This window comes from Pinus tabuliformis, chromosome 9, assembly GCF_031772625.1.
Source record: "Pinus tabuliformis cultivar Carrire ecotype Pingquan chromosome 9, CPIR1, whole genome shotgun sequence".
Taxonomy (NCBI): Eukaryota; Viridiplantae; Streptophyta; class Pinopsida; order Pinales; family Pinaceae; genus Pinus; species Pinus tabuliformis.
This window is the reverse complement of record NC_142307.1, coordinates 1,626,543,581-1,626,571,005: the sequence shown is the minus strand read 5'-3', so window position 1 is coordinate 1,626,571,005 and position 27,425 is coordinate 1,626,543,581. Positions and strand designations below refer to the sequence as shown.

Below are 27,425 nucleotides of genomic sequence, written 5' to 3'. Positions count from 1 at the left end.
TAACAGGACCAAGTCATCCAAAAAGGACAAAAGACAAGTGTACAAGTACAAAGAAATAAGGTACAAATATAATACATGTGTGAACACATTCACCGGACTATGTCTAATAAAGTATCCCAACAAGAACAATGCAATGTGCATGGCTCTGCAAATATTGGCTCTTAATTATACAATAAGAGAGTTCCAATGACAACTAACATTTAAATTTATGAATAGTTTTAATTTCATATAGCAAAGTTTACAAGCCAAAACAGAAAGGGCCAGATAATGCATCCAATTTGCATAAAATTGACTAATATGTGATCTCACCTTCACTTTGCTTTTCACAAGCGTTGGCTCAAAATCCTCGAGATCTATAGTCAATCCTTCCTCCTTCAACATTTCAACAGAGGGTCTCCATCTCACATAATCAATATCAGGGATTTCCCTGATAAACAACTCTATTACAGATCTATACCTTTCAACCCACGCTGCAGATGATGCAATAACAGCATGATTGTTGAAGACATCCACTATAAGCCCAGACAACCTGTAGAAGAAACATAAAGATATACTCAAAATTGGTTATCATTTCTACAGCAGTACGATGAACACAGAATTAGCACATGCAAAATGAAAAATAAGATATAGAATTGTATATTAAAAATGGAAGAGGAACATATTTTAACACTGTATGAACGAAATTGCCATTATAACTGAAGATCGTACCAAGCTAATAATCCTGGAATCTTGATGGAATATTCAAGCATGTGTCAAATAAACAAAAATTGATTAAAAGTTTTAAGAAATGATGTAAGGAGAAAAACTAAAATGGATAAATACACTTGCCAAAAAGCACACGACAATTTTCTATATATCACTAGGTACTTCTAGTGGACCAAATTCTGGTTTTCAAATGACAATCAAGATATCCAAAACCCCAAGTGCCTTCAATATTGAAGTGCGCCTTCAAAGTCAATATTAGCATGCAGCCATAAATATTGGAATACTAATAGCATAGAAGTATGCATCCAAAAAATTTCTTAACAAATATAGGTCGAAACAAATAGAATTTTCAAAATCATATCTTTTAGAAAAAAAACTAAGGACCATTGTTAACATCAGAACTAGATTAAACATTAGAAATGGATTAATAATAATTATAAGATAGTTCAAGCCTTGTTAGTACATACTTTTGTATCTTTGTGAGTTATGTTGTTATGAGTGCCTTGTATTTAATTTTTCATCATTAATAAGAAGATGCATCATGCAATTTCTTGCTTGCAAAATTCAATTGCTCCACACAGTATTAGAGTAATCGTGATCGATGCTAGTCATCAAAATCAGAGTCAAAGACCAAAGAACTAGAACGTTTTAAGAGACGAGAGCTCGCAAGCCTCAACTCCAAGTTACATTATACAAAGCTGGCAAGTCATGTTTCAATTATGTGTGTGTGTTAGTCAAAGTTTCAAAGGTGAAACTGTAAAAGTTAAAATATTAAAAAGAAATATTTAAAGTTATTTAAGGTGTTTGAAAGCCCACCATCATGGCGATGCATAGACTCATCGATGTGCTTGAAGTAGGATATTATTGTTACTGAGAAGAAATTCAATGGAAGCCATCACCCATGCATCTCTCGACGACTACCATCTGACACTAAATACAACAAGATGAGATAGGGAAGATATTATATCAGTCCCTAGCTAAGAGGGAGTTCTAAACAAGTTCCCAATTACAAAGGTGCTTGGGCAAGTTCCTTGTCAGAGGAAACTTGGGCATGTCTTCCTCAACTAAGAGGAAGAGATAGACACAACATTCTTGTCTTCACTTGGGAAGAAAGAATGGGAGGACTGGGTAATCATCTGGCATCCAATACTCTTTGAGGATGTGTAGGGCATCCAAGACAAGAGTAGGCAAGAGGATCGATATTCTTTGAGGGTTGAGAACCCAAGACAAGAATAGTCCTAGAAGGTCATACTCAGTGAACGCCCGGGTGTGTATGTACCTTGAGAGACAATGACTAAGGTGTCTATGTTAAGTTATGGTATGTTCTATGCTTATAACAGTTTACTTCTTTTCCTTATTATATTCCACAAATTAGCAATCACATTTACATAAAGTAAAGTGCAGATAGAACACTAGACGATCGACAGAAAACAAGCCAAGACAAGAGACACAAGACGTGGCGGCTAGCTAGGGACAAACCCCACAATGTGTGAGGAAACCCTTTGATCAAATCTTCTTTTATCTTCAATAATTCAGCAGAGAGAAATAGTACAATAAATTTGATTCATATCAGCAGTAGCAAACCCTAGATCAGCAGCATCAGCATAAACTGGGGCAAACGATATCTCACAAACCGACCGTCAAATCGGCTTGATTCCACCACCAAAAGTTGCAGCTTCCAGAGGAGGTTCAGATGAACCTACAGCGCAATTCAGATGAGGAGATCTTCTAGTCCACGCAGGTCAATCTTTACTTCTGCAGTTGCAGCTTCAGTTTCAGCAGCGTCCGGCTTCAAACTAGGGCAGTTGATATCTTGCAAACCATCCGTCGAATTGACTTGATTCCACCACCAAAAGTTGCGGCTTTCAGAGGAGGTTCAGATGAACCTACAGCGCAGTTCAAATGAGGAGATCTTCTAGTCCACGCAGGTCAATCTTTACTTCTGCAGTTGCAACTTCAATTTTAGCAACTTCCGACTTCACATGTGTGAGGGAGAGACCCTTTTCTACGCAGTAGAGAAAAGACTCTTTTCTGCGCAGTAGAGAGAGAGAGATGTGATGAGATGAGTGAGCCCAAATGAGGAAAAGTCCTCTTGTATTTATACACAAGTTGGTGTTTGAATAGATGCGACTGTTGGGTTCTGAGCCTACATGAGTTGTAGGTCGGCTTGATAATAATTCCATAATCAAAATAAATTCATATCTCCAGGAATACTTATCGGAATCGGATGATCTTTATATCAATCCTACACCTCTCGACGAGAGGAATCTAATAAAAATATTATCAGCCATGAATAAGATGACCCACATGAATTTTTGCCCTAGTTCCAATTTTAACACTCCCTCTCAACTAGGGAGAACTTCATCTGCAATGTGTCTATCAATCGTTACTATTCATCCATCAAATGCACTACCCTGTACAGCCTGACTCTTGCCCTGCTCTGCTCTATTCTACCTGTTCTGCTTTGTCTTGTTCTACCCTGTACTGATCTGTACGGCTCTGCTCTGTTCTGCGCTGCTCTGCTTTGTTCTGTTCTGCTCTGCTTTTGTCCGAATTATGAAGAAGAAGAAATGATCGAGGATGTATCATACTAACTCAAATTCAGTCTCAGAGTATGTACCACTGGTCCCAGACCAGTCTCAACCAACCCGAAGTCAACGTCATAGTGAGTACAACTCCACTGGTCCCAGACCAATATCATCCCCCACTGACTCAAAGTCAGTCTCAGAGTGCGTACCACTGGTCCCAGACTAATCTCAACCGACCCGAAGTCAGCTTCATAGTAAGTACCACTCCTACCATTGGTCCCAAACCAGTATCGCAGTCTCAGAGAGTGTACCACTGGTCCCAGACCAGTCTCAACCGACCCGAAGTCAGCGTCATAGTATGTACCACTCTCACTAATCCCAGACCAATACTGCACTGACACGAAGTCAGTCTCAAAGTATGTACCACTGGTCCCAAACCAGTCTCAACCGACCCGAAGTCAGTGTCATAGTATGGTACAACTCCTACCACTGGTCCCAGACCAGTATCATTGATCCCAGATCAATGGAGGTCATCCTAGCGTAGGGAGTATGGTAGATACAACGATGCGTCCATCAGTACTACTATGGTCCCTAACTTCATTTCCCTGCTCATTGATTAGATGAGAGGTACTTCCCATGAGTCCCAGACTACATGGGTAGGATGCCTCAACAGGAGAACTAATCAATCCTATCCTCACAAGAGAACACATCAATCCTGCTACAATCGTCATGGAGAACACATCAATCCAGGCCGCCATGGAGAATACAACAATCCAGGCCTCACAGGAGAACACATCAATCCTGCTACAATCACCATGGCGAACACATCAATCTAGGCCTCACAGGAGAACACATCAATCCTGCGACAATCGCCATGGAGAACACATCAATCTAGGCCTCACAGGAGAACACATCAATCCTGCTACAATCGCCATGGAGAACACATCAATCCAAGCCTCACAGGAGAACTAATCATCCTGCTACACAGGAGAGTGAATCATCCTGCTACACAGGAGAGTGAATCATCCTGTTCCACAAGAGAGCAAATCATCTTGTCCCACAAGAGAGCGAATCATCTTGTTCTAGTGTGCAGAGTCACCCTGTGGTCGTATGTTGCTCCAGTAAGAACCGCAAGCTCTCAGAGCTCAATGTATGCAATATGCAGGGCCCTTGTACAAGGGTTTCTTGACGACTCCAAGTCGTTTTGGAAAAATCACAGATTAGATCTTTCCTCGGGGCTTTGACAAGGTGTATCGACCTGTACATCATCTTAATGCGATGGAGCCTCCTTGCTCATCGACTTACCATATCCCAGATGATGTCTATCTGCTGGAGCAATCGACGAATACGGGATTCCTCAATAATCGAATCCCACCTCTAGTTGTTACAGAGAATCACAGTGGTATCCAATGTAAATCCAAACAGCTCACTGAAGAGCTTTCGCAACCAGACTGCCTCACAGGAGGCCATGCTAGCAGCAATATATTCTGCTTCAGCGGTGCTCAAAGCCACCGACTTCTGCTTCCTGCTCATCTAGGATATCGAAGCAGATCCCAAGGTGAAACAGCACCCGGAAGTGCTCTTACGGTCCACCACACTGCCTGCCCAATCAGCATCAGTATATCCAAGTAGTCTCACATCTCTAGCAGTGTATCTTAACCCATTAGTAATTGTGCCACAAAGATATCTCAGAAGATTCTTGGCATCAATCCAGTGAGGCTCAACCAAATATGAGCTCATAATGCTAACTGCAAAACATATGTTCGGACGGAGGTTCACCAAGAATATCAATGCGAATGAGTTTATGAAACTCAGAGGCATTTCCCAAATCTGGTCCGACATCACTACCACATAACTTCTAAAAGTTAAGATCCTCGAGGTAGTCACAGGCTTGCAGTCCATCATACCAATCTTTCCAATATCTTTACCACATATTTTTCTTGAGATAGGAAAATTTCCCCTGGCTTCTACCACAGTTCAAGTCCTTGGTCCTTCATTTCAAATTCAGAAGCCAACTCCCTCTTACATTTGTGAATGAGAGGGTCTGCACCTGTTAGAAAGAGGTCATCCACATACAGCACCAGTATGAGAGGCTTGTCATCTTCAACCTCAAAGTAAAGGTTAGGATCAGCTTCACTCCTAGTGAATCCCAGCTTCATCAAGTAGCTATCGATCCTCTCATACCATGCTCGGGGTGCTTGCTTCAGCCCAAAGAGAGCCTTCTTCAACCTGCATACATGATATTTTCGATCATAAATCTCAAATCCTTCGGGTTGCTCCACGTAGACCTCTTCTTTGATCGAACCGTGCAGGAACGCGGTCTTGACATCCATCTAATGTAGGTTCCATCCTTGTGAAGCCGCAAGGGCTATGACCGAGCGGATGGTCGTATATTTGGCAACAGGTGCAAATATCACATCATAGTCTATACCTTCCTTCTGGGAGAAACCATGAGCAACAAAACAAACCTTATACTTTTCCGTACTTCCATCTGCTGCATGCTTTATCTTGTAAAGCCATTTTGAAGTAACGATTGTCTTGTCCTGGGGTCTGGGAACTACTTCCCAGACATCATTCTCCATAATGATCATAACATCCTTCCATACTTGATGCTTGACGGCATCTGAGAATGATGAAGGCTCATTTTGTATGATTGTGCTCATACTGGTCAGGTATCCCTGATACCTGTTGGGTTTCTTACTTTCACGGAAGGTTCCTCGGGGTGCAGCATGTCTTTCAGCATCATCAAGTATTCCCCTAAGCCATGAAGGCCTCTTCCTGGAAGAGGAAGGCTCAAGTGGATAAATAGGATCCATCGATTCTTCCACATCAGGGATTGTTACATCATCTACCCATAGAGACAGCTTCCACAATCGTACGGTGCCACACTATTCTGCTCTAGAGTATGTGGTGTAGTAGTCTCCCTCTTAATGCCAACCTCAGGTATGCCTGAGTGAACCAACTGTAATATATCGAAGGTCTTGCTTAGGCTTGAGGGGAATGGTCCCCTTTTGAGCTTTCCAACGGCACATCCCAAACATACACCTTCTTTTTCTACTCGGAATTCGAGCATCCCTATTACCATATGTCTTACATCAGGTAGATCTTTGTAATGAAGGTGGGCAAACCTCCGATGCCAAAGTTCGGACTGAAGAGTTGTGTCACAAGACATGACACCTAGCGGACTTCCACCGACCTAATATAATGAATCAACTTGAAACCCAAGAGTGAAGGCATCTTTAACATTATTTTTCCATATACGTACCTTGCCATCGCTGAAGGTTACCTTGTATCCTTTGTCTTCCATTGTCGAAATGGACACCAAGTTCTTTTTAAGGTCAGGTGCATTTAATACATCCTGGAATTTCTAGCCTTCTTGAATGGTTGTCCTCTTCCTTGATTTCCAGCATTCCTTTTACCTTTACTATTGAATTTTCCATCCCTTTGATTACCATGAAAGGGATTTTGATCATCGTCATGCTGAGAGTCCTTTCTATCAGGGCATTCCCTTGCATAGTGACCTGCTTTATTGCAACTGTAACATCGTCCTTTTCTTCCACCCTTAGGTCCAGCTTTTCTTTTCGATTTAGACCCGAAATTATTTCTTTTCTTAGCATGAGAAGAAAAAACGCAAGAGGACCTTTAGGCAAGGGCATTTCTTGCTCTTCTACTCTTGTTTCTTCTTGAATGCATCTAGCCATTAATTCCTCGAAACCAGGAATTACATTATTGTTCAGAAGAGTAGTCTTGAATATGTACCATTCGGATGGTAATCCTCCAAGAGTTGTGAGTGCCATTTCTCTGTCAGTAATAGTCTCCCCAATTGATAGGAGATCGTTCTTGATCTCGGTGATTCTTAAGAAGTATGCTTGTATACTCTCATCTTTACCCTTCTTGATTTCCCTCAGCTTATTTCTAAGAAACAAAACTTGATTTTCATCATTAACTTTAAATAAACTCACCAGTCTATCGTAGATTTCCTTGGAGGTGTCTAGTTCAGAGATGTAGGCCACCAAGCGCTTGTCGATAGAGTCCCAGATGATCTTCTTTGCTTTAATTTCTCCATTCTTCCATTTGTTCCTGGCAGCAGGAGGTGCATTTGATGAAGGCTCAAAAATATTGCCTCTCACATGATCCAACACTCCTTGATCCTCAAGGGTTAGATCGATAGACATCTTCCATCCGTGATAGTCAACTTTCTCATGGAGCTTGTCTTCGACAGGAAAGAGTGTTGCGGACCCCATCGTTCTTTTAGGATAGCCTTGCCAATCTTCTCTTCAGTGATTGCTCTTGTTCTTGCTCGGGCTTTGTCTTCGCCTCAACTCTGATACCATGTTAAGTTATGGTATGTTCTATGCTTATAACAGTTTACTTCTTTTCCTTATTATATTCCATAGATTAACAATCACATATACATAAAGTAAAGTGCAGATAGAACATTAAACAATCGACAGAAAACAAGCCAAGACAAGAGACACAAAATGTGGCGGCTAGCTAGGGACAAACCCCACAATGTGTGGGGAAACCCTTTGATCAAATCTTCTTTTATCTTCAATAATTCAGCAGAGAGAAATAGTACAATAAATTTGATTCATATCAGCAGTAGCAAACCCTAGATCAACAGCATCAGCATTAGCGGCTTCATCATCAAACTAGGGCAGACGATATCTCACAAACTGACCGTCAGATCGGCTTGATTCCACCACCAAAATTTGTTGCTTCCAGAGGAGGTTCAGATGAACCTACAGCGCAGTTCAAATGAGGAGATCTTCTAGTCCACGCAGGTCAATCTTTACTTCTGCAGTTGCAGCTTCAGTTTCAGCAGCTTCCAGCTTCAAACTAGGGCAATCGATATCTTGCAAACCGTCCGTCGGATTGACTTGATTCCACCACCAAAAGTTGCGGCTTTCAGAGGAGGTTCAGATGAACCTACAGCGCAGTTCAGATGAGGAGATCTTCTAGTCCACGCAGGTCAATCTTTACTTCTGCAGTTGCAGCTTCAATTTCAGCAGCTTCCGGCTTCACATGTGTGAGGGAGAGACCCTTTTCTACGCAGTAGAGAAGAGACTCTTTTCTGCGCAGTAGAGAGAGAGAGATGTGATGAGATGAGTGAGTCCAAATGAGGAAAAGTCCTCCTGTATTTATACACAACGTTGGTGTTTGAATAGATGCGACTGTTGGGCTTCTGAGCCTACATGAGTTGTAGGTCAGCTTGATAATAATTCCATAATCAAAATAAATTCATATCTCCATGAATACTTATCGAAATCGGATGATCTTTATATCAATCCTACACCTCTCGACGAGAGGAATCTAATAAAAATATTATCAGCCATGAATAAGATGACCCACATGAAGTTTTGCCCTAGTTGCCAATTTTAACAGTCTATAAGTCATTGGTCTCACCAACATTGTGCTATGATCTTATGAGAGATAGAGCTGTTAGTCAAGGCCTTGCTATGAACAATGTTGGTTACTATGATGCTATAACAGATGGATTGCCAATCCGGTTTCTCTTATGTGAATTCTTCAAGATTGAAAAATAGTCAAACACCTTGTAATGATTTATGAATACCTCCCTAGTTAAGAGGGAGTGTTGAAGAAAGTGTAACTAGGTTCGGTCTTCATAAATGTACTTTTGATATTTGTATTTATTCAAGAAAAGAAATATTATTTTTGTTATATTTATCAATGAGTTTCTTGCTCATTGAAATAGGTCTAGCACATGTTAAAGTGCTATAGGTAAGTCAAAGAGTCAAAAGAAAGTTTGAAGACCCTTAAGGGCATGTTACACCATGTACATATTTGTATAAGAGTCAAAGAATATCCCTCCAAGCAAAGACAAGTCCTCTCCATGCAATGACATCATCAAAGGAGAAAAAATGATGAAGGAAACTCAAGTCAGCCTACAGTCATCATGTCGGCCTCAAGTCGGCCTAAAGGAGGGACAGTCCTCTATATATAGAGGCTGTCCACTCCCTCAAACGACAAGCAATCCACCTCTGAAATCAGCGAGCAAGGAAGACCGAGAAAAGGGTGAAAAAGGACGAGTATAAGGAGCCTCTAGTGCAGCGAAGAAGGAGAAGTCATCACCGAAGGTTGGAGGATTGTTTCTAGGGTAAAACACAGTCACACGTGCGAGAAAAGGAGGCATCTCTGCGGTCATAACAGCAGCAACGTAACAGTCTCATACTTCTCATTGTTTGGGCTTGAAACTTAGGCCTATAAGGCCTCCCACTAGAGCGAAGAAAAGACTCAATCGAAGAAGAAAGGAACCAAATACTCAAGGAAACCTCCCACATGTGCGAGAATTTAGGGCTGCAGGACAATCATATCAAGTCTGCAACTACACCTTGAAGAAGGAGCTCGGTTGGTCAAGAGGAAGGAAGGGATCATCACAAGTAAAGGGTCTCACTAAAGATCAAGGATAAGTGTCTCTTCTAGAGCAAGTGCAACAAGGACTATCAACAATTGTAAGAAGAACAAAGTGCCGAAAGAAGGAGGACGAAGTGTTGGGGAACGAAGTGCAGGAAGGAGGAAGGACTTGACTTGTGCTTGGAGGATATTCTTGTCAAGGGTCTAGGGTTTGGCATTGATCAATAAGAAGCTTCAATAAGAGAAATTTATGAAAGGGTTTTCCTCTCTAAGAGAGAGAGGTTTTTCCCTGGCAGAGAGCCAACATCTTGTGTTCTTGTTCTTATGTTTTTGGTAGCAGTTTGATGAAGTAAACACACATGCATTAATAAGAAGAGAAGAAGATTAAGCTAACAAGATAAATTGTAAAAGAGCTTCACAAATTGTTATCAAGTCTAGAAGAATCCTACTATACATTGTTGCCCTTGATTCTTCAACATATTACCATGTTAGTTCACTCGTAAAATTTCGCGGAATTTGATTAGGTCTAGGGATCAATTTTTCAATTTTTAAAATTTCCCGTGAGACAAGAATTTTAATAAATTTTGTATGTAAATTGTAATTAGTGATGTATAGAAAAGTTGTATGGGGTGTGAGTGCTCAAAATTACACCTCTCCTCCTCAACTTTCTACTAAGACACACTTTGAAGGGTAAAAAATAAGTTATAGACCCTCAAAACCCACTTTTCATAAGTCTAAATGACAAAATGATGTGGAAATGAGGTGGAAATGTGTCAAGATGTCAAAGTCAAGTTAACAAGTTATGTGGACTCCACCTAAGCCAAGAATCAAGAAAATCGGATTTCTTGAGGAGGGACAATGAGTTCAAGAAACAAATCCCACGAAAATAGGAAAAAGCTCGAGTTCCAAGGACAAGTTGGGAGTTTGGTTGGAGTTTTGTTGAGTTTGCATGAGATGAAGTGGACAAGTGGTCTCCTACCACTACATTGCACTGAACACATGTCCCTCTTCGCCCACTTCGACTCTCTCATCAAGGATTGAGTGGAGCTCATGGAGAATTCGAGCTACCTTGTGGAGGATTCGATTTGCACGATGTTGAGAAATCTAGTGATAGCTATATTAGGTGATTTATCTTCCTTGATAACTGCTTGTGAAGTGTTTTTACTTAATTTGATTAGCTTCATATTTCACTTGATTATTATTGTGTTCTTATCATCAAACAACTACCAAACAATAAAGAATAATGAGACAAGAGGACACAAGATCTAGGCTATTAGCCAGAGCCAAAACCTCTCCTGTTGAGCTGAAAAACCCACAAGAACTCTTCTCTTCTTATAGAACTTCAATTGACGAATTCTAAGACCTATGACCCTTGACCGAGACCCCTCCGAGACCAAGTCAAGTCATTTCTTTGATCAGCTCTTCTTCCACAAACTCAATGTTGGTCAAACTTGTTGCAACACTACAAATTTCGGATTCTTTTCAAATTTTCGGCCTCAATCACAAGTTTGCAATTCTCGGCCTACCTGTAATCTCTGTGGTTGCACACGTGTGGACAGATTAGGGGAGATTTGTGAGTCTTCTCTTCTTTGCTTGGGTTAATCCTTCTTTCTTGACAATTCGGCTTAGCATATTGATCCTTGACACCTTGTTTCGGCCTCCTAGGGCCTAAAGTCACTGTAACTCTTGATCTCGCTGCAACTAGAAGTAGCCCTAGATTCTTTCGCACGTGTGAAGGAAAGTAGCGCCAAAATAGTTCAGAATTAGCTCAGTTTTCTTCTTGTAAAGTTGCAGACCCAATAGACTTATTTTCCTCTTTTTCGCACTTATTGAATGATGGATAGATGCTCCTCAAGTGTGATCAACTTCCTAGTATATATAGGCATCCTTGAGAGCCCTAATAGGCCAACTTGCTCCTCTTGGTAGGCTGACATGTCATATTTTGAAGGTCAACTTGTTGTAGGACTTATGACAAGATCTTGGAGGGTCTTCGACTCTAATTTGGACTTCTAAATTTTTCATTTACAATATGTAACATGCCTAAAAGGGTCTTCCATACATGACAATGACTCTTATGCCTTGTTGACTCAAAGACAAACCCTAGAAGGACTCAATGGGTACTTGACCTATAAATCAAATAACCTTGAGCATGAAACCCATGCCTCAAGAATGACAATAATAATTTATTTATTTTTTTCTATTTACATAAAATCATGATTACATGTCATTATGAAGACCGAACCTAGTTACATATTTCAACACATGAGGAGGTGCCTTGGGATTGTCGCCATTCCACTTGGGGATCATCTCCCATTTTCTTATTTATATGAGCCTTTGGCTCTCATTATGTACAATTGATACGAGCTCTTGTGCTTGCAGAAGCTCTGCTCTTTCATATTCTTAATGCAATAAAGACTTTGGGGTTACATTTGAGGTGTTGTTCTTCTTGAGCATGGTAATATCTTGATCATTGTTTCAATTCTTCTACTTATGTTGTTATGCTATTATTTCCATTATGCTTCTAGAGTTATGTTGATGTAGAGTTAGCTTACATTGGCATGAGGTTTAAAGATTTGCTCTAGATAGAGAACACTTTAGTTGATTTTCCTATAAATCTCTAAAACTTTCTTATCATTGCATGTTGTTAAACCCATATGGATCTAATATGTTTGTGTGAAGTTGTGTAGAAGACATATTTTTTGGATCATACTTCAAGTGTGAGGGGAAGTTTTAGGAGAAACCATCCCACTCTTGAGAATGCTTATGGAAGTTCCCACATTTGTCTAATCTCAAAGTCTCATCATTCGAAGTTGTTTTACAAAGATCCTAGCCTTGGCTTGTAATCAAGTCACATTCACTTAAATCATTTACTTCAAACTATTGTGCTTACAATTGATTCTATTTTGCTATTTAGAGCATGATCATGATGTCTAGACAAGGAGGAGAGTTCCACTTGCATCCCTTGGTAGATTAGTTGTAAATATTTACCTCTTTTCTCTAACGCTATTTCCACTAACTTTGGATCTGTTTTGCAGCCTTGATTGAGTGTTTTGTTAACCCCTTGTGGCAGGTTTGGGGAAGCAGTCCTTGAAACTGCTAAAAAAAATCTTGCAGAACCTTTAACGTGGGATTACAGCCTCTTTTGGCAGTGTCATGAAGCATTTTTGGGCAGATTTTTGTGTTGACCGTGAAGAGAGGAAGGAAGATATCGTGGAATATGCAACAATGGTAAAGGCAATCAACATCTGAAAGACCAAGAAGATTTGACTAGGATGTATCCATGGAAGATATGAAGACTCTAATGGAGTCTGAAAAAGAAAGAGACCCTTCACAATATATATCTTTGGGAGATATGTCGATATGTACGCAGGATGTTGATGCAAACTAGAAGATGTCATGATTTTAATGTTCATTCCTTTATTTCTGAACAAATATCTAGATGGGTTTATGCAGGGCTGCCAAGGGAAGATCTATGGATGTCTTCCACCACCGATGCACATGTAGTAGGATGAAAGATCCTTAAGCAAACATGGCATGAAGAAAGGCCAGATATGGACTGATGGATCACTTTCTAATGATGACATGGCTGACTCATGGATGAAAGGGATGGATGGTCGGTGCCCTATGTAGAAATCCCAAACATGAAGACTCCTAGATAACGAAAATAAGTTCATGACATCGTGAAGACGACTTCTTCAAGCAGCTGGTTATCCCATCATCTCCACCTGAGGCGCTATTGTAGGTCCCTAATTAAGAGGGAGCCTGGAAACAGGTTTCTTAGTTGGAAGAAACTTGGAAATTCCTAAGCCAAGAGGGAGCTTAATTACATTCCTTTATTGAAATAGATATGTCCTCCCTAATTAAGAGGAAGAGATAGGCACATCATTCTTGTCTTCACTTAGGAAGACAGAATGGAGGATTGGGTAAACATCTGGCATCTGATACACTTTGAAGATGAGTTAGGGCATCCAAGATAAGAGTAGTCGTAGTGGACCGATATTCTTTGAGGACTGAGAATCCAAGATAAGAATAGTCCTGGTGGAACACACCCTAAGAACCCGAGTGGGGTATGTTCCGAGAGAGACAATGATGAGGGTGTTTATACATCATTGGTCTCGCCAGCATTGAACTCAGATCTCGTGGAGAGATAGAGTTGTTAGTCAAGGCCTTTCTATGTGACAATGTTGGTTGATATGATGCTATACAAATGGGTTACCAATCTGACTCTTCTTGAGAGAAATTCTTCAGATTGAGAATGACCAAGTACCATTATGAACACCTCCCTAGTTAAGAGGGAGTGTTGAAAAGTGTAACTAGGTTCGGTGTTCATAATGACATGTGTAATTGTGATTTTATGTAATTGATGAAAAGAAGAAAAATACAATTATTATTGTAATGCTTGTCTCATGGGTTTCATGAGCAAGGAATTTTATTTTAGTGATGGCTCCCATTGTGAGCCTTTAGGTTTTGTCATCTAGTCATAAAAGTCAATTTGAGTCTATGTCATGTATGAAGGACCCTTCTTGGACATGTTACATTTTGTACGAGTCATTAGATAAGTATAAATAGCCCTCCAAGATAAGCACAAGTATCTCCCTTCAAGTCGGCTTCTAAAAGAATAATAATATCTCTTCAAAGGACATGTCGGCTCATCCTCCTGTCAAGTCGGCTAATTAGCATGGGCAACAACTATAAATAGGGCAGCTCAGCCTTATTTCAGAGACAGAATTTCAGAGATTTTCGGTCAAGGGTCTGCAGTTGAAAGGTGGTGCGAAGGTCAGCGAAAAGAAGCCTCCTAGCCAACGTGAAGAAAGAAAGAAGAGTGAAGTTTCCTTGGGTATCATTAGGATTTGTTTTAGGACACACATGCTAAAAAGGAAGAGGACACTTGTTGCAGAAAGAACTGAGAAGAATAACAGTCCTCATTGGGTAGCCGAGTTGGAAGAAGGTCAAGACAAGAAGGGATTTGAGTCAAGCTAGAAGAAGACCCTATACAAAGTGAAGAAAGTGAAGGCATAAGATAAGGTCTTGTGCATAAGCTAGGGTTCTGAATTAGGATTGCAGACCTAATTCAAGGAGGTCGAAGGTTTGAAGCAGAAGGACGTCGAAGTGGAAGAGGAGCCGAGAAAAGGGAAGGAGCAGAAAGTTGACTATCATTGTCTAGGGATCCCATCAAGGAAACTTGTGTCTTGGTCTTGGAGTGGAAAATAGGTCAAGGGTCTTAGTATTGGTATTCATCAATTGGAATCTCTATAAGAAGAAGAATTTGTTTAGGTTTTCCTCTCAAGTAGGAGAGGTTTTGGAACTGGCTGACAGCCTATATTCTGTGTCTCTTGTCTCTTTATGGTTTATGCATTGGTAGTTGTTTGATGAAGAACAACACTAATAACCTAAGAAAAAGAAGATCCTAATCTAAAGAAGTAAAAAGCATTCACAAGCAGTTACTAATAGAAGAGAAATCACTTAATTTCTATGCCCTAGAATTCTCAATAGGGGCTGCAGGGAATGAGAGCATGATGTGTACGGTATAGCAGTGAATACCCCCTTAAGGTTGGGTAGTTCATCGCCCACCAAGGGTTGGGACAATCATGGGTTCTTTAACGATGCAAGGGGCTCATATAGGGTTCCTAGGAACCAGGGTGATGGCCATAATGGTAAGGGGGTAGAGCTCATGTTTAGCTTTTGTCCACGCACAAAAAAATTATGTCTCAACCATCTTTTGCATTTTATGGTACATTTCCTATTATAAGTGGCCAAATTATGCTTTTAACTTTCTTTTCCGCTGCATCAACTTCTGGGGCATCGTTCCAAGCTAGACCCAAAGTGTGGGCAAGGGGAGGGGGAGGCTAACTCCTTGTAGACCCAATGGACATATGTGGACCCGAATGGGAAATATGTGAAAAGGGGTTATAATGAGCGGAAGGCAATGATGATTGTGGTGTCGGGAAGCGAGACCACGCACCCAAAATCGGGGTTTCCCATGTAGTGCCACTTCTAAAGCTAGTAGTCAATATAGGAGATACCACGGGACTAGGATACAAGACTAACCACCAAGTTGGACAAGGGGACAAGAGTAAAGACCAAGCCCATTCTTTCTGCCATAACCCCCCAATAATCCATGTCTAGATGTGTCCATGACAAGTACGCAAAGATACCCAACTACATAATAAAAACTCATACCTTCGGGGTTGGAAGGCCCACCTTCAAATATACGATCATAACAGATGAGTGAGGGCACATAATCGCTGGCTCAGGTGGCAGAGAATGGTGGCACATCAAGCTATCTGGTGGCCGCAAGGGGCTATTGGCTGCAGACTGAAGATAAATCTAAGAGAAAAAATTCTCCTATGGGTGTCACCCACTAGTGGTGGGTAATAGGTACCATCCTCAAAATGAGAGTAGGTGCTCAATAAGTCCTCTTGGGATGTGTATTTTATGAGAAAAATAAGCACACCCTCAAAGAAAAAATAATATGATTTCCCATGGTTATAGTGATTAAGGAGTGACATTTGAAAAAAATTATGGATGATATTTTAACATAAAGATCAAAGGGAACATATGTGCCTATCTCCTTCATTGTTCACAAGATGACAAGCATTGGCCTTGAAGAAGAGTTAAGGCCCTGGGAAACAATAAAATAGAAGCTCTATTCTTGAAGGAGGGTTTAAACCTAGGAGAAAAAATTATCCAAAAACCCTTGTTTTGCTACCACAAAGAAACCTTAAGCGATGCACCAACCAAAAAAATTTGGATCAACTACTAAATCAAGTAAGGAATATTCAAACCCACTCTGATACCATGTTGAGATTCATAAAGAGAGAGAAAGCGAGGATAGAATGGAACTTGTTGTCGCCCAAATTGTACACCAAAATGTGACAATGCTCAGGGCAGGGGTTGTCACTCTGATTCCTGCCCTCTCTGTTTAAATTGTCTCCCAAATGCATGCTAAGGGGGGTAGTCCCTACGGATGAGATGATAAGAAACTTGTTGGGAACCAACAAGGGTAGGAGACACAACTGAATGGCCTAGCAACTTGATCAAAATTAAGCGACAAGTAAGGCTATTAAGCACAAATTAGATTAGATTCCTTAAGATATAAGTGAGAGACCAGTGCCTTTAAGATTAATTACTTGCACAAATAAAGATTAATACACCAAGTTACTAGATGAACAAATGTTGCAGGATGCAATACCATGTTAAGATTCATAAAGAGAGAGAGAGAGGATAGAATGGAACCTGTTGTCGCTCAAATTGTATACCAAAATGGGACAATGCTGAGGGCAGGGGCTATCACTCCGACTCATGCCCTCTCTGTTTAAATTGTCTCCAAAATGTAGGCTAAGGGGGGTAGTCCCTACGGATGAGATGATAAGAAACTTGTTGGGAACCAACAAGTGTAGGAGACACAACTGAATGGCCTAGCAACTTGATCAAAATTAAGAGGCAAGTAAGGTTATTAAGCACAAATTAGATTAGATTCCTTAAGATATGAGTGAGAGACCAGTGCCTTTAAGATTAATTACTTGCACAAATAAAGATTAATACGCCAAGTTACTGGATGAATAGTTGTTGCAAGATGCAAGATCTATCCTAAATGAAGCGCAAGACCTAAATCTAATGTGTGATGCAAGATCTCGGTTAATTTTAATTAGATGCCTAGTCTAGGTGAATCCTTCTTCTCAATTATTTTGAAGCTAGTCTCAAACACAAGTTGTAGGGAGAAGCCTGTTACCGCTCAATCTAGCAAGGGCCCTAGGAGGGGTTCCTAAGGGACAGCTACTAGACCAAATGGAAACAACAACTTTCACCTTAGTCGATGTCCCCTGCTCTTTATGGACTTTCACCGATGGGAGGAGTCCCAATATGGAGGAAATCACTTGAATGATAGGATCAATGGCAAGGTATAACGTGATTTCCTAGGCCCATTCAAAGGAGAGGCTCAATTAATGGTTCAAATACTTAAAGAAAAGTTGAAAGGCTCCCCAAGAAAGACCTATGAAGGATGACCTCGGGCTTAGGAATATTCAAAAATGATGAATGCCTAAGATCAAAACTTCCAAAATCCCTCACTTGTGATTGATGTGTTTATACTAGGGTTCAAAGTGAGGCAAGGATGGCTCATTCAATGGAAAGATTCAATTAAAGTGTGAGCTTTGGGAGAAGCTAGGGTGACTTTCCATGAAAAACCCCTTGAGAGAAATACTATAAGAGACCAAGGGTTGAGAGATATACCATGGTAAAGGCTCATCCAATGATCACCTATAGTTAAGAGAAAAGGTTTTGAATGATGAACTACAAAGTGCAAACCTTCAAGAAATCCCCAAGTCAAACCAACTTCCAGGGTTCCCTCCTAGTGTGATAGCCAGGGCATCAATTTATTTGAAATTCCACAGTCAGAATTCGTTCAAAACTGGGGGATGCCTAAAGGAGACATAAATGAAGAAACTTGTCCGACGGAATCCTAAAATTCCTCCTCCCTAAAACTTCGCACCAAGGCCTAGAAAATTTCCTTATCCTCAGGGGACGAAGAAAGGAGGTGAAATAATGATATTTCGTTAAGTTAATGTGATCACCAAGGATCTAGGACCAATGCATGTCTATTGGGAAGATTGGAGTCAAACTTATCAAGATTTAGGAACTTCACTCTTCAAGGAGGCCTAAAGAAGCAACTATGCTTTCTGTGGATGCAACTTCACAGCAACTTTGGACTTTAATACTTCGATATGCAATATTTGATGGAGTTTCAAGGTAAAAGGTGAGCAACCTAGCCCTATGAAAATTCGTTCTTCTTGCCAAGATGAATAACATATGCAACAAGCCAAGATTACAAGTGTTTCATAAATTCGCATTAATTTTTGGGGAACAAGTAATATCATGACATAGCATTCCATACATTAGACATGAAACATTATGAAATTTGCGTGAAAAGAGCACTTACATGACAAAAAGCGCATATCCATCCATCGACTTGCCAAAAAGAAGCTCCAAGAGAGATAGCGAAAATATTCCACACATCAAAATGCATTTAATCATCCAAATCATTCCACAAATTGCAGGTCTGAAATCTTTAGAAAGATATATCCCAAATCCAAGTGATGATGAATGAGAGAGGATGCCTCTCTTATATTTATACAATCCTCTAAGGGGTTCGAATAGCCTAATTTAGCCTAATGATGCCCCTATAATAAAATAATGTGCAAAATAACAATACTTTTGGTGACAAGCCCACCAAATAGCTCCATAACATGAATAATTAGCCTCTCAAGAGGGCCGAAATGATAGAAAAGTAGCTAGAAGGGTTGTTGGAAGGCCAAATGAAGTCCCTCATGTGCCATAATGAATAGGAGGGCTCCAATAACAGTGATGAAGGGGGTGGCCCCTTGATCTCCAAGCAAATGACCTGTGGTGCTCCCAAGTGGCTGTGGGGCACAAAGAATATCCTCATGGGTTTCCAATTGAATTGAACAAGTTTGTGCTCCACCTGTAAGGGCTGGAACAATGATGCAAGCCCTCCCTTGTCTCCCTAGGTGAGACAAAACCCCATCTAGGCCCTGGATCAACTGCCAAGTGTGTGGTGCAAGTGTGTAGCCGGTTGGGCAAGGTAGTCCAAGTGCATCATCATCATCGAACAAGTGGGACACGAGCAAGCAATGAGTAGTGTTGAGCATCCCATGGCATGGCTATCTGCTCTCTGCTAAAGTGGAGGCCCATGGCTCTAAACGCTCACCCTACAAATGTCATTAAGACCCTCTGAAGGGCTTGGATCCCATATAGGGAAACCAAACCCCAAAATGAAAACCCATCTGTGTGAAAATTTCAACTATTGCAGCGACTAGAAATTATTCTTCTAACTGTAAATTAATAAACAGTTTATTTGCCCACACAAACAATGAATAATTCACAACCACAACTTTAACCAAATTAAATTTTGCAGAAGATAAACTGGAAACTAAGAAATATGCTAGCACAAACACATAACAATTAACCCACTTATTTTTGGACAAATGTCCCCAGAAAAACACAACTTGGGAAAACCGATGCGGCAATATGAGGGTTTATTTTTATTATGCAGCAACAAAAATCTAAGTACAATAATTTGGATGCTCTACTGGGAATCAAATCTGAGAGAAATACTGGCAAAATTATTGCGAGGATTTTCCTCACCCCACAGCTGATTTTTGTCCCCAAATCTGCCTCCTCAGCCACACGCAAATCCTTTTGCGTCAACCTTTGCGTAGAGCTTGCGCAGGCTCTGCTATATCTACCTCGGGATAACTTTGAAATCCCTAACTCAGTCTCACTCTGGCTCTGGAACTGTCTCACTGGCTCATCTAACCAAAATCTCGGCCTCCAACTGCTAAATCACTAGCTCCTCCAACTAGATCAAACTGTTCTGCACAGACCTTGCATAGACCCTCTGGGAATTTCGCACTCCCTCTCACTACCTCTTCCGGATCTAGAAGACTTCCTCCGGAAATGTTGTTGACCTCCTCTGCCACCTGCTACTGACACTCTGGCTTGATCTTCTCTGTTGGATCTCTGCTACTGAGAAAATCGAACTGCCCGGGCAACTAAATATTTGCACTGGTGTGTGTTCTCCATCTACCCATCGACTTCTTCTTATAATCCTCTATTGGGACTCCAACGGCCAAGATTAAAACTTAATCAAGGGCTAAGATTATTTCCTAGTCGATCCATGTGCGTTTCTAGATGATTCACACCTTTCTCAAGTAATATTGATTAATTAACCAAATTTTCTAAGTTTAGATTTAAGAAATAATTAAAAATAGGCCAATAATCTAATTGAGATGTTTCTAGGTGGAATTTCCAGAAATGATTTCTGGGTTATGGAGAACTCCTATGTTTTAGCCTCTCCACAAAGTTTCAAGACTAGAACACCTCTGATGCTACAAAACCTAACAACCTGCAATCCTGTATAAGATCCAACGCATCCCCTCGCCTTCCAATACAACAATTCATTAGTGCAATTGAGCAAATGAGCTTACAAATCATGGAACCAAGTGGGCACTTCATACTGGCGTGCCCTTCCATGATGTGCCTTAGAATGTACAGGTGTCTCCAAGGTCAAGAAGGAGGTTAATCAAGGACCCTATTAGGTGGTTTCAACCTCTAAGGGAGCGACAGGTCCATGGTACATCCGTCAAATGGCAAGTGTCATGTGAAATAATGGTGGAGCGGAGTGGGGTAGCAAGGGAAAGCTCCAAGCCACATGCCATGTTACAAGGGTAGCTATAATGAGAGAAGCCCACACTTGGGCGCATAGATGTAAGAGGGAGCAATCATGGTACATGAGTTACCTCAACCTTTGTTTTTCCACCCCTCTTCATATGTTTTTTGTTTTTTATTGATTTTTTCTCTTTATAACTTGTTAAAATTAGCAACTAGGACCAAACTCCACATGGGTCATCTTATTTATGACAGCGAATATTTTTCTTGGATTCCTCTCTCTGAGAGGTGTAGATTGATCTAAAGATCATCCCATTCTGACATGTATACATGAAGTTATGAATTTATTTTGATTATGGACAAATTGTCAAGGTCAGCCAGCAAACTCATGTAGGCTCAGAAGCCCAGAAGTCACATCTATTCATCCTCAACGTTTGCCTATAAATACATGATGCCTCCTCCTCATTTGGACACACTTCACTCACTCATCTTCTCTCTCCTACTTTGATTGGGTACTAAAATCTGAAGCTGCTCTCCACACATGCAAAGGGAAGGAAGGTTTTTTCTGTTTCAGCATTGACCAGATTTGATCGAAAATTTCAAAGGCTATTTTGACTATGTTGACCAAGCGTTGACCTGTTTTTGGTGCGATTTTGGGCAGAAGAATTCTGTCCTAGCAGGCTGCAAAATTGGGCACAAGAACCGAGGCAATCTGACATCCTGTTTGACCAACGTTGACTATACTAGGGTTGGTCGTAGGGTTCACTTTTGTTGACCAATTTTGACTAGACTTTTTCTGACTGTTTTGGGCTGATTAGACTTGCCGTTGGAGGCCAAAGCTGACTGGGTTTGACCGAGCTGAATTGATGAAGACATGTGAAAATTCTATCACTGCAACAACTGATTTACTTTTCCTACTTATTTCATCATAAGTTATTCATGAAATTACTTCAACAAACATTAAAATAAATACTACTGCAGATATCACATCGTAATACAGAAACAAAAATATGCACACATTGACACAGTTATTTTGGACTAATGTCCCTAGAAAAACCCAATGTGGGAAAACCGGTGCAGCAAGGGAGGATTTTATTATTCAGCAATTTTCTTGTACAACAGGGTGCCAAACTGGCTTACCCACAGATAGACAAACTTCCAGCACTTTCCTAAACCCAACGTAGGCCCTACTGACCTCTGCTACAGCCTGAAACCCTCTGCGCAGCCTCTCTAGGCTTCTGCGTCACTCTTGCAACCTCTGCGTGGATGACACAGGCCCTTCTGACTCTGCGCAGTCTTTGCTACCTCTACGTGGCTTCCTCCAACTCTGCATCTGCCTCTTCTGCGCTGATCTCCCGTCTCTCTGTTCCGTACTTGCTGCCTCCTCACTGCTCTCCAGACCACTGGTTCAATTTCTCAGCAAACCCCGCTCCAGAAATTGAATTGACTGGTCTCCCTCAGTGTGTTCTCCAAGTGCCCCTCAAACCTCCTCTTATACTTTTTCTGTTGACATCTCAACGACCGAGATTAAGTCCCTAATCAACGGCTAAGATTAAATCTGACTTGATCCATGTCTTTTGGACCATTCTAATACAGATTCATATTAATACACATTAATATTTTATTTTCCCTAAGTTTAGACTTAAGGACTCCATTAAAAATATTAATTTTTATAATATCTCTTGACCTGTTTAGAATCTGCCCAAACCCTATCTGGGTATTGGAGATCTCATGTGCCGCAACCTCTCCAGCAAATTTAGTGGCTAAAGCACATCCGATGCTACCCCAAATCAACACTCCCTCTTAGCGAGGACTGTGCTCTAGCAATACTCCTCATTGAGTATTACTCTGATCATCCGACATCGGTCCCTGTGCTGATGCTAGGCCTTAGTGCCCAACATCCTCTGCACTGCTGCATCATGTACTGCTGCCCATGGTTCTGCCACTGCCACTGCTGCATTTGTACGACAACTCCCTCTACTTCCGTGTTGCTGCTGGTCTTTTCTCCCAGCATTGCATCCGCACTACACCTTCCTTTGCATCTGTGTTGTTGTTGGTCATTTCTCCCAACACTGCATCTGCACTGCAACTCCCTCTGCACCTGTGATGTTGTTGGTCCTTTCTCCCAACACTGCAACTCCCTCTTCATTCGTGCTACTAACATACTACTTCTGAAAGGGGTTCTTTACCATCCCCATCTTTTCCCTAAAGTAGTCAAATTTTGACTTTCCAAGGGCCTTGGTGAGGATATCTGCCACTTGTTCCCCTATAGGAGTGTAGCTCAACTGTACAGCTCCACGTTGGACACAATCTCTAACAAAGTGACACCGGATATCAATATGCTTTGACCTATCATGAAATACTAGATTCTCAGATAGTTTGATGCAACTCTGATTATCACACATGATCCTGGTCGCCTCCATATTTCTTCTGAATAGGTTTACCAGCAGTTTTCTAAGCCATATGGCCTCACACGAAGCTGTGCTTGCTGCCATATATTCTGCCTCAGACAAGCTCAGAGCCACAGACTTCTGTTTCCTATTGCACCAGGAGGTTATTCCTGATCCAATGTTGAAACAGTACCCAGAGGTACTTTTCCGATCCACTGAACTTCCTGCCCAATCTGCATCAGTAAATCCACTCAACCCGATATCCTTCCCCTTGTTGTACAAGAGCCCATAATCCACTGTTCCCTATAAATGCCTGAGAACGTGCTTGGTTACTGCCCAGTGAGCCCTCTTTGGTTCCACCATGAACTGACTGAGGGTGTTGACAGCGTAGCAAATATCTGGCCTGGTATTGACTAGATACATCAGGTACCCTATGAGTTGTCGGTATAGGGCGGGATCGACATCCTTGTCTTCTGATGTATCAATGTTCTTACAGTCGGTGATCATTGGCGTAGCCATAGGTCTACAGTCTCTCATCCCAAACCTTTTCAAAAATTTTGTAGCATACCATCCTTGCCCAAGGAAGATTTCTCCTTTCTGCTGCCAAACTTCCAACCCTAGAAAATAGTGCATTCTTCCCAGATCCTTCATATCGAACTCTGTGGCTACATTCTTCTTGCAGTCTTCAATGAGTCTGGATGATCTTGTCAAGAAGAGATCATCCACATATAATACTAAGATAAGTGGCTTGCTCTCTACGACCAGATAGTAGAGATTTGGATCCGCGTCACTCTTGACAAACCCCATCTTCTGCAAGTAGCCATCTATTCGACCATACCAAACACTTAGTGCCTACTTCAGCCCATACAAGGCTTTCTTCAGTCTGCATACATGAGACTTCTTCTCATGAGTTTCAAAGCCCTCTGGTTGTTCAATGTATACTTCTTCTTCTATTACCCCATTCAAAAATGTCATCTTGACGCCCATCTGATGGATCTCCCATCCCATTTGGGCTGCAAGAGATATCACAGTCCTAATAGATGTATACCTGGCTACCAGGGCGAAGGTTTCCTCATAGTCAATCCCTTCCTTTTGAGCATACTCCTTAGCCACAAACCTGGCCTTGTATTTTTCAATACTGTCGTCCGCAGCATATTTGATCTGTAAAAAATTTATGTTTTCCCACCCCGGTTTTCAGTTTCTCCTTATTTCTCCCATGTAGTTAAATGCCTATTCCCATACCCATACATTTAACAGACTGAAAAAAATAAATATTGCTGAAAACACAAATTCTGGAAATTTTTCAAAATGCTGGAAATTGCAGAATTAAAAATCAGCAATTAAAAACAGCCATTAAAACACATTAAAACACTGATATTTTTGGTCAACTTGACCCTGGAAAAACCCCCTACAACTCTTGGGGAAAACCAGTTTGAGAGCTCTTCTTTATTTCTGAAAATTGTCTTTTTACAGTGAGAATTATTCAGCAAAAAATCAGCAAGCAAATTTACAACTTATCTCCTTTCCCGTGCCTCACAGCAATCTGGAAATTACAGCAAACAGGACAGCAATAAATGCTGTACGACCTCCGTTTTGTGTGCAGAAAAATCAGCAAACTGCTCCTCGATTTTTGTGCAAAAATTTGCCTTTCACTATGTGCTGAATCAGCTGTACAAATCTGCTCAACTGCTGCCTTGGAATGTGTGCCAAGCTGCTGTCTCCTTCTCCTCCCTGCTCAGAAATCTCTCTTGCTCTCTTGCTCTCCTTCTCCCAATCTGCTCATGAAAGAATGAATGACCTTTTCCTCCTTTTCCTCCTTTAATATAACTCCAAGTGACTTTTGGGTGATCCAAGTGACTTTTGGGTGATCTCTAAATCCAATGGCTGAAATAGATTTAGATCAATGGTTGAGATTAAATGCTCATTTAAATCTCACTTTCTATTTTTTAATTCACCCCACTTTAATAAAGACCCACTTAGTCATTTATTTCCAAAGTCATTTTTCCTTTCTAATTTTTCATTGACTTTATAAAAGTCACTTTAAAATTAGACTTAATAACTTTATCACTTAAAGTCACTTTTAAATTAGATTTAACTTTATAAAATTATAAAGTCACTTTAGGAGAAAAATTAAATTCTTTTGGACACTTTTCCCTAGGCCAAAGATCAAAGCCTAAGGGAACCACCTGTCCTCCGGTACCAATTTTCAACATGATCTTGTAGATCCATCTTGAACCTACCACAAATCTGTGTTGAGGCCTTGTCACCACCTCCCAGACATCATTTACTATTATGGAGTTATACTCCTCCACCATCGCATCTAGCCAGACCTGATGCTGAGCTGCCTCCTTGAAGCTGGCAGGCTCTCCATCCTGAGCTACTAATGCCTAATACATGCCTGGCTGTTTTCGCTCCCTTTTACTGTTCCTTGGCTCTCCGATGAAGTTCTCTGCATCACGCAGAATCTGACGAAGTTCCCTACTGGTTCTTCCTCTGCCAACAGGTACTTTTGTTTGCTCCTCTTCCTCATCTTGAGAATCTTCCTGATCTGAGGAAGCATTCTTCACTTCGGTTGGTTGAAGAGGCATGACCAATGGATCCTCTTTCCACTGCTCCTTGGAAGGCATTTCGCGAGATCTTCTAAAAGCTCTGTCCTCCATGAACTTTACATCTCGTCGTACTACTATCGTCCTGCTCCCTGGAAGATAGATCCTGTACGCCTTAGCGTTCTTGCTATATCCTGCCAGATACCCCTTTTCTGCAATCTAATCCAACTTCTTCCTCTTTTCTTTCGGTATGCAACAATATGCCAAACCCCCAAATATCCTGAAATGACTAACTTCAGGTGTCTTCCCAGTGAAGACTTTCTTTGGAGTAATCTTTCCCAATGCTCAATGAGGAGTCCTGTTCTGAACGTAGACAGATGTGTTGCATGCTTCTGCCCACAGGAATTTCGGCATATCCTGATCATACAACATGGCCCTGGCTGCTTCTACCATAGTCCTGTTTTTCCTTTTTGCCACCCCATTCTGCTCCGGATTGTAGGGGGTTGTCCACTCTCTTCTGATGCCCTCCTTAGCGCAAAAATCAATGAAGTCCTTATCGACATATTCTCCACCATTATCTAAACGCAAGACTTTTATTTTCTTACCTGCCAGATTCTCCACTAGAGCCTTGAACTCCTTGAAGCGACAGAAAACCTCATCCTTGGTTTTCAAAAAATAGATCCAAGTTTTCCTCAAGAGGTCATCAATGAAAGTAAGGAAATACTCGGCACCGCTGAGAGCTTTGACGGACATAGGTCCGCAGATATCTAAGTGTATCAATCCTAGTACACTCTTGGCCCTGTGGTTGCTCCTAGAAAATGTCGACTTGGCATACTTTCCGAGAGCGCATCCCCTGCATACATCATCTCGTTCCGTACTCAGTTCCGGAACTCCTGTTATAGTGCTCCTGAGAATTCTTAGAGCTCCATGGTGCAAGTGACCCATCCTTCTGTGCCATAGTTCATTCAAGTCTTTGTCCCCATGACTACCTATTAGTGCCATTGGAGATTCTAGTTGTAATCTATACAACCGATTACTTTTGATCCCGATCTGCACTTTCTTTTTCCAGCTCGGTTGTTTGACGTATACCTTTTCCTTGATGAAGTAAACGACATAGCTCTTGCCTTGTAGTTGTGACATGGAAAGTAAGTTCATCCCCAATCCTGGCACATGCAGCACATTTGTGGCACGGAACTGCTCTCCCAATTCTATCTGAAAAACTATGGTACCCTTTCCTACTGGAGTACACTTTGCCTTGTTCCCCATGGTGATCTAAAAGTTCATCTTCTTTTCTCGATATTCTGAGAAACACTCCCTGATTCCCGTCATATGCCACGAGGCTCTACTGTCTATATACCATACTTCTGATGATGCAGCACTAGTCATGCACGCCACTTCTTCTTCCAACCTGGAAGCCAACATAGAGAAATCGAAATCTCTCTCTTCTACAATCTTCTGAAAATATGCGTGAGTCCCCTGAGGTGGATGCCTCTGCATCGTGGTCTTGACCCATAACTGATTTTCCCTTTCTGTCTCTGATTACTTGCTCTGATACCATGTGAAAATTTTATCACTGCAGCAACTGATTTACTTTTCCTACTTATTTCATCATAAGTTATTCATGAAATTACTTCAACAAACATTAAAATAAATACTGCTGCAAATATCACATCGTAATACAGAAACAAAAATAT

General features: G+C 41.1%; 1 protein-coding gene across 1 annotated transcript in view; it reads right to left on the bottom strand.

The window, feature by feature from the left end:
- Positions 1–27,425, bottom strand: part of LOC149155049 (uncharacterized) — a 235,731-nt gene that overhangs the window by 173,130 nt on the left and 35,176 nt on the right. Inside the window, exon 4 of the mRNA XM_089444300.1 lies at positions 310–529. Coding sequence (XP_089300426.1) covers positions 310–529 — 220 coding nt within the window. The remainder of the gene's footprint in view (positions 1–309; positions 530–27,425) is intronic.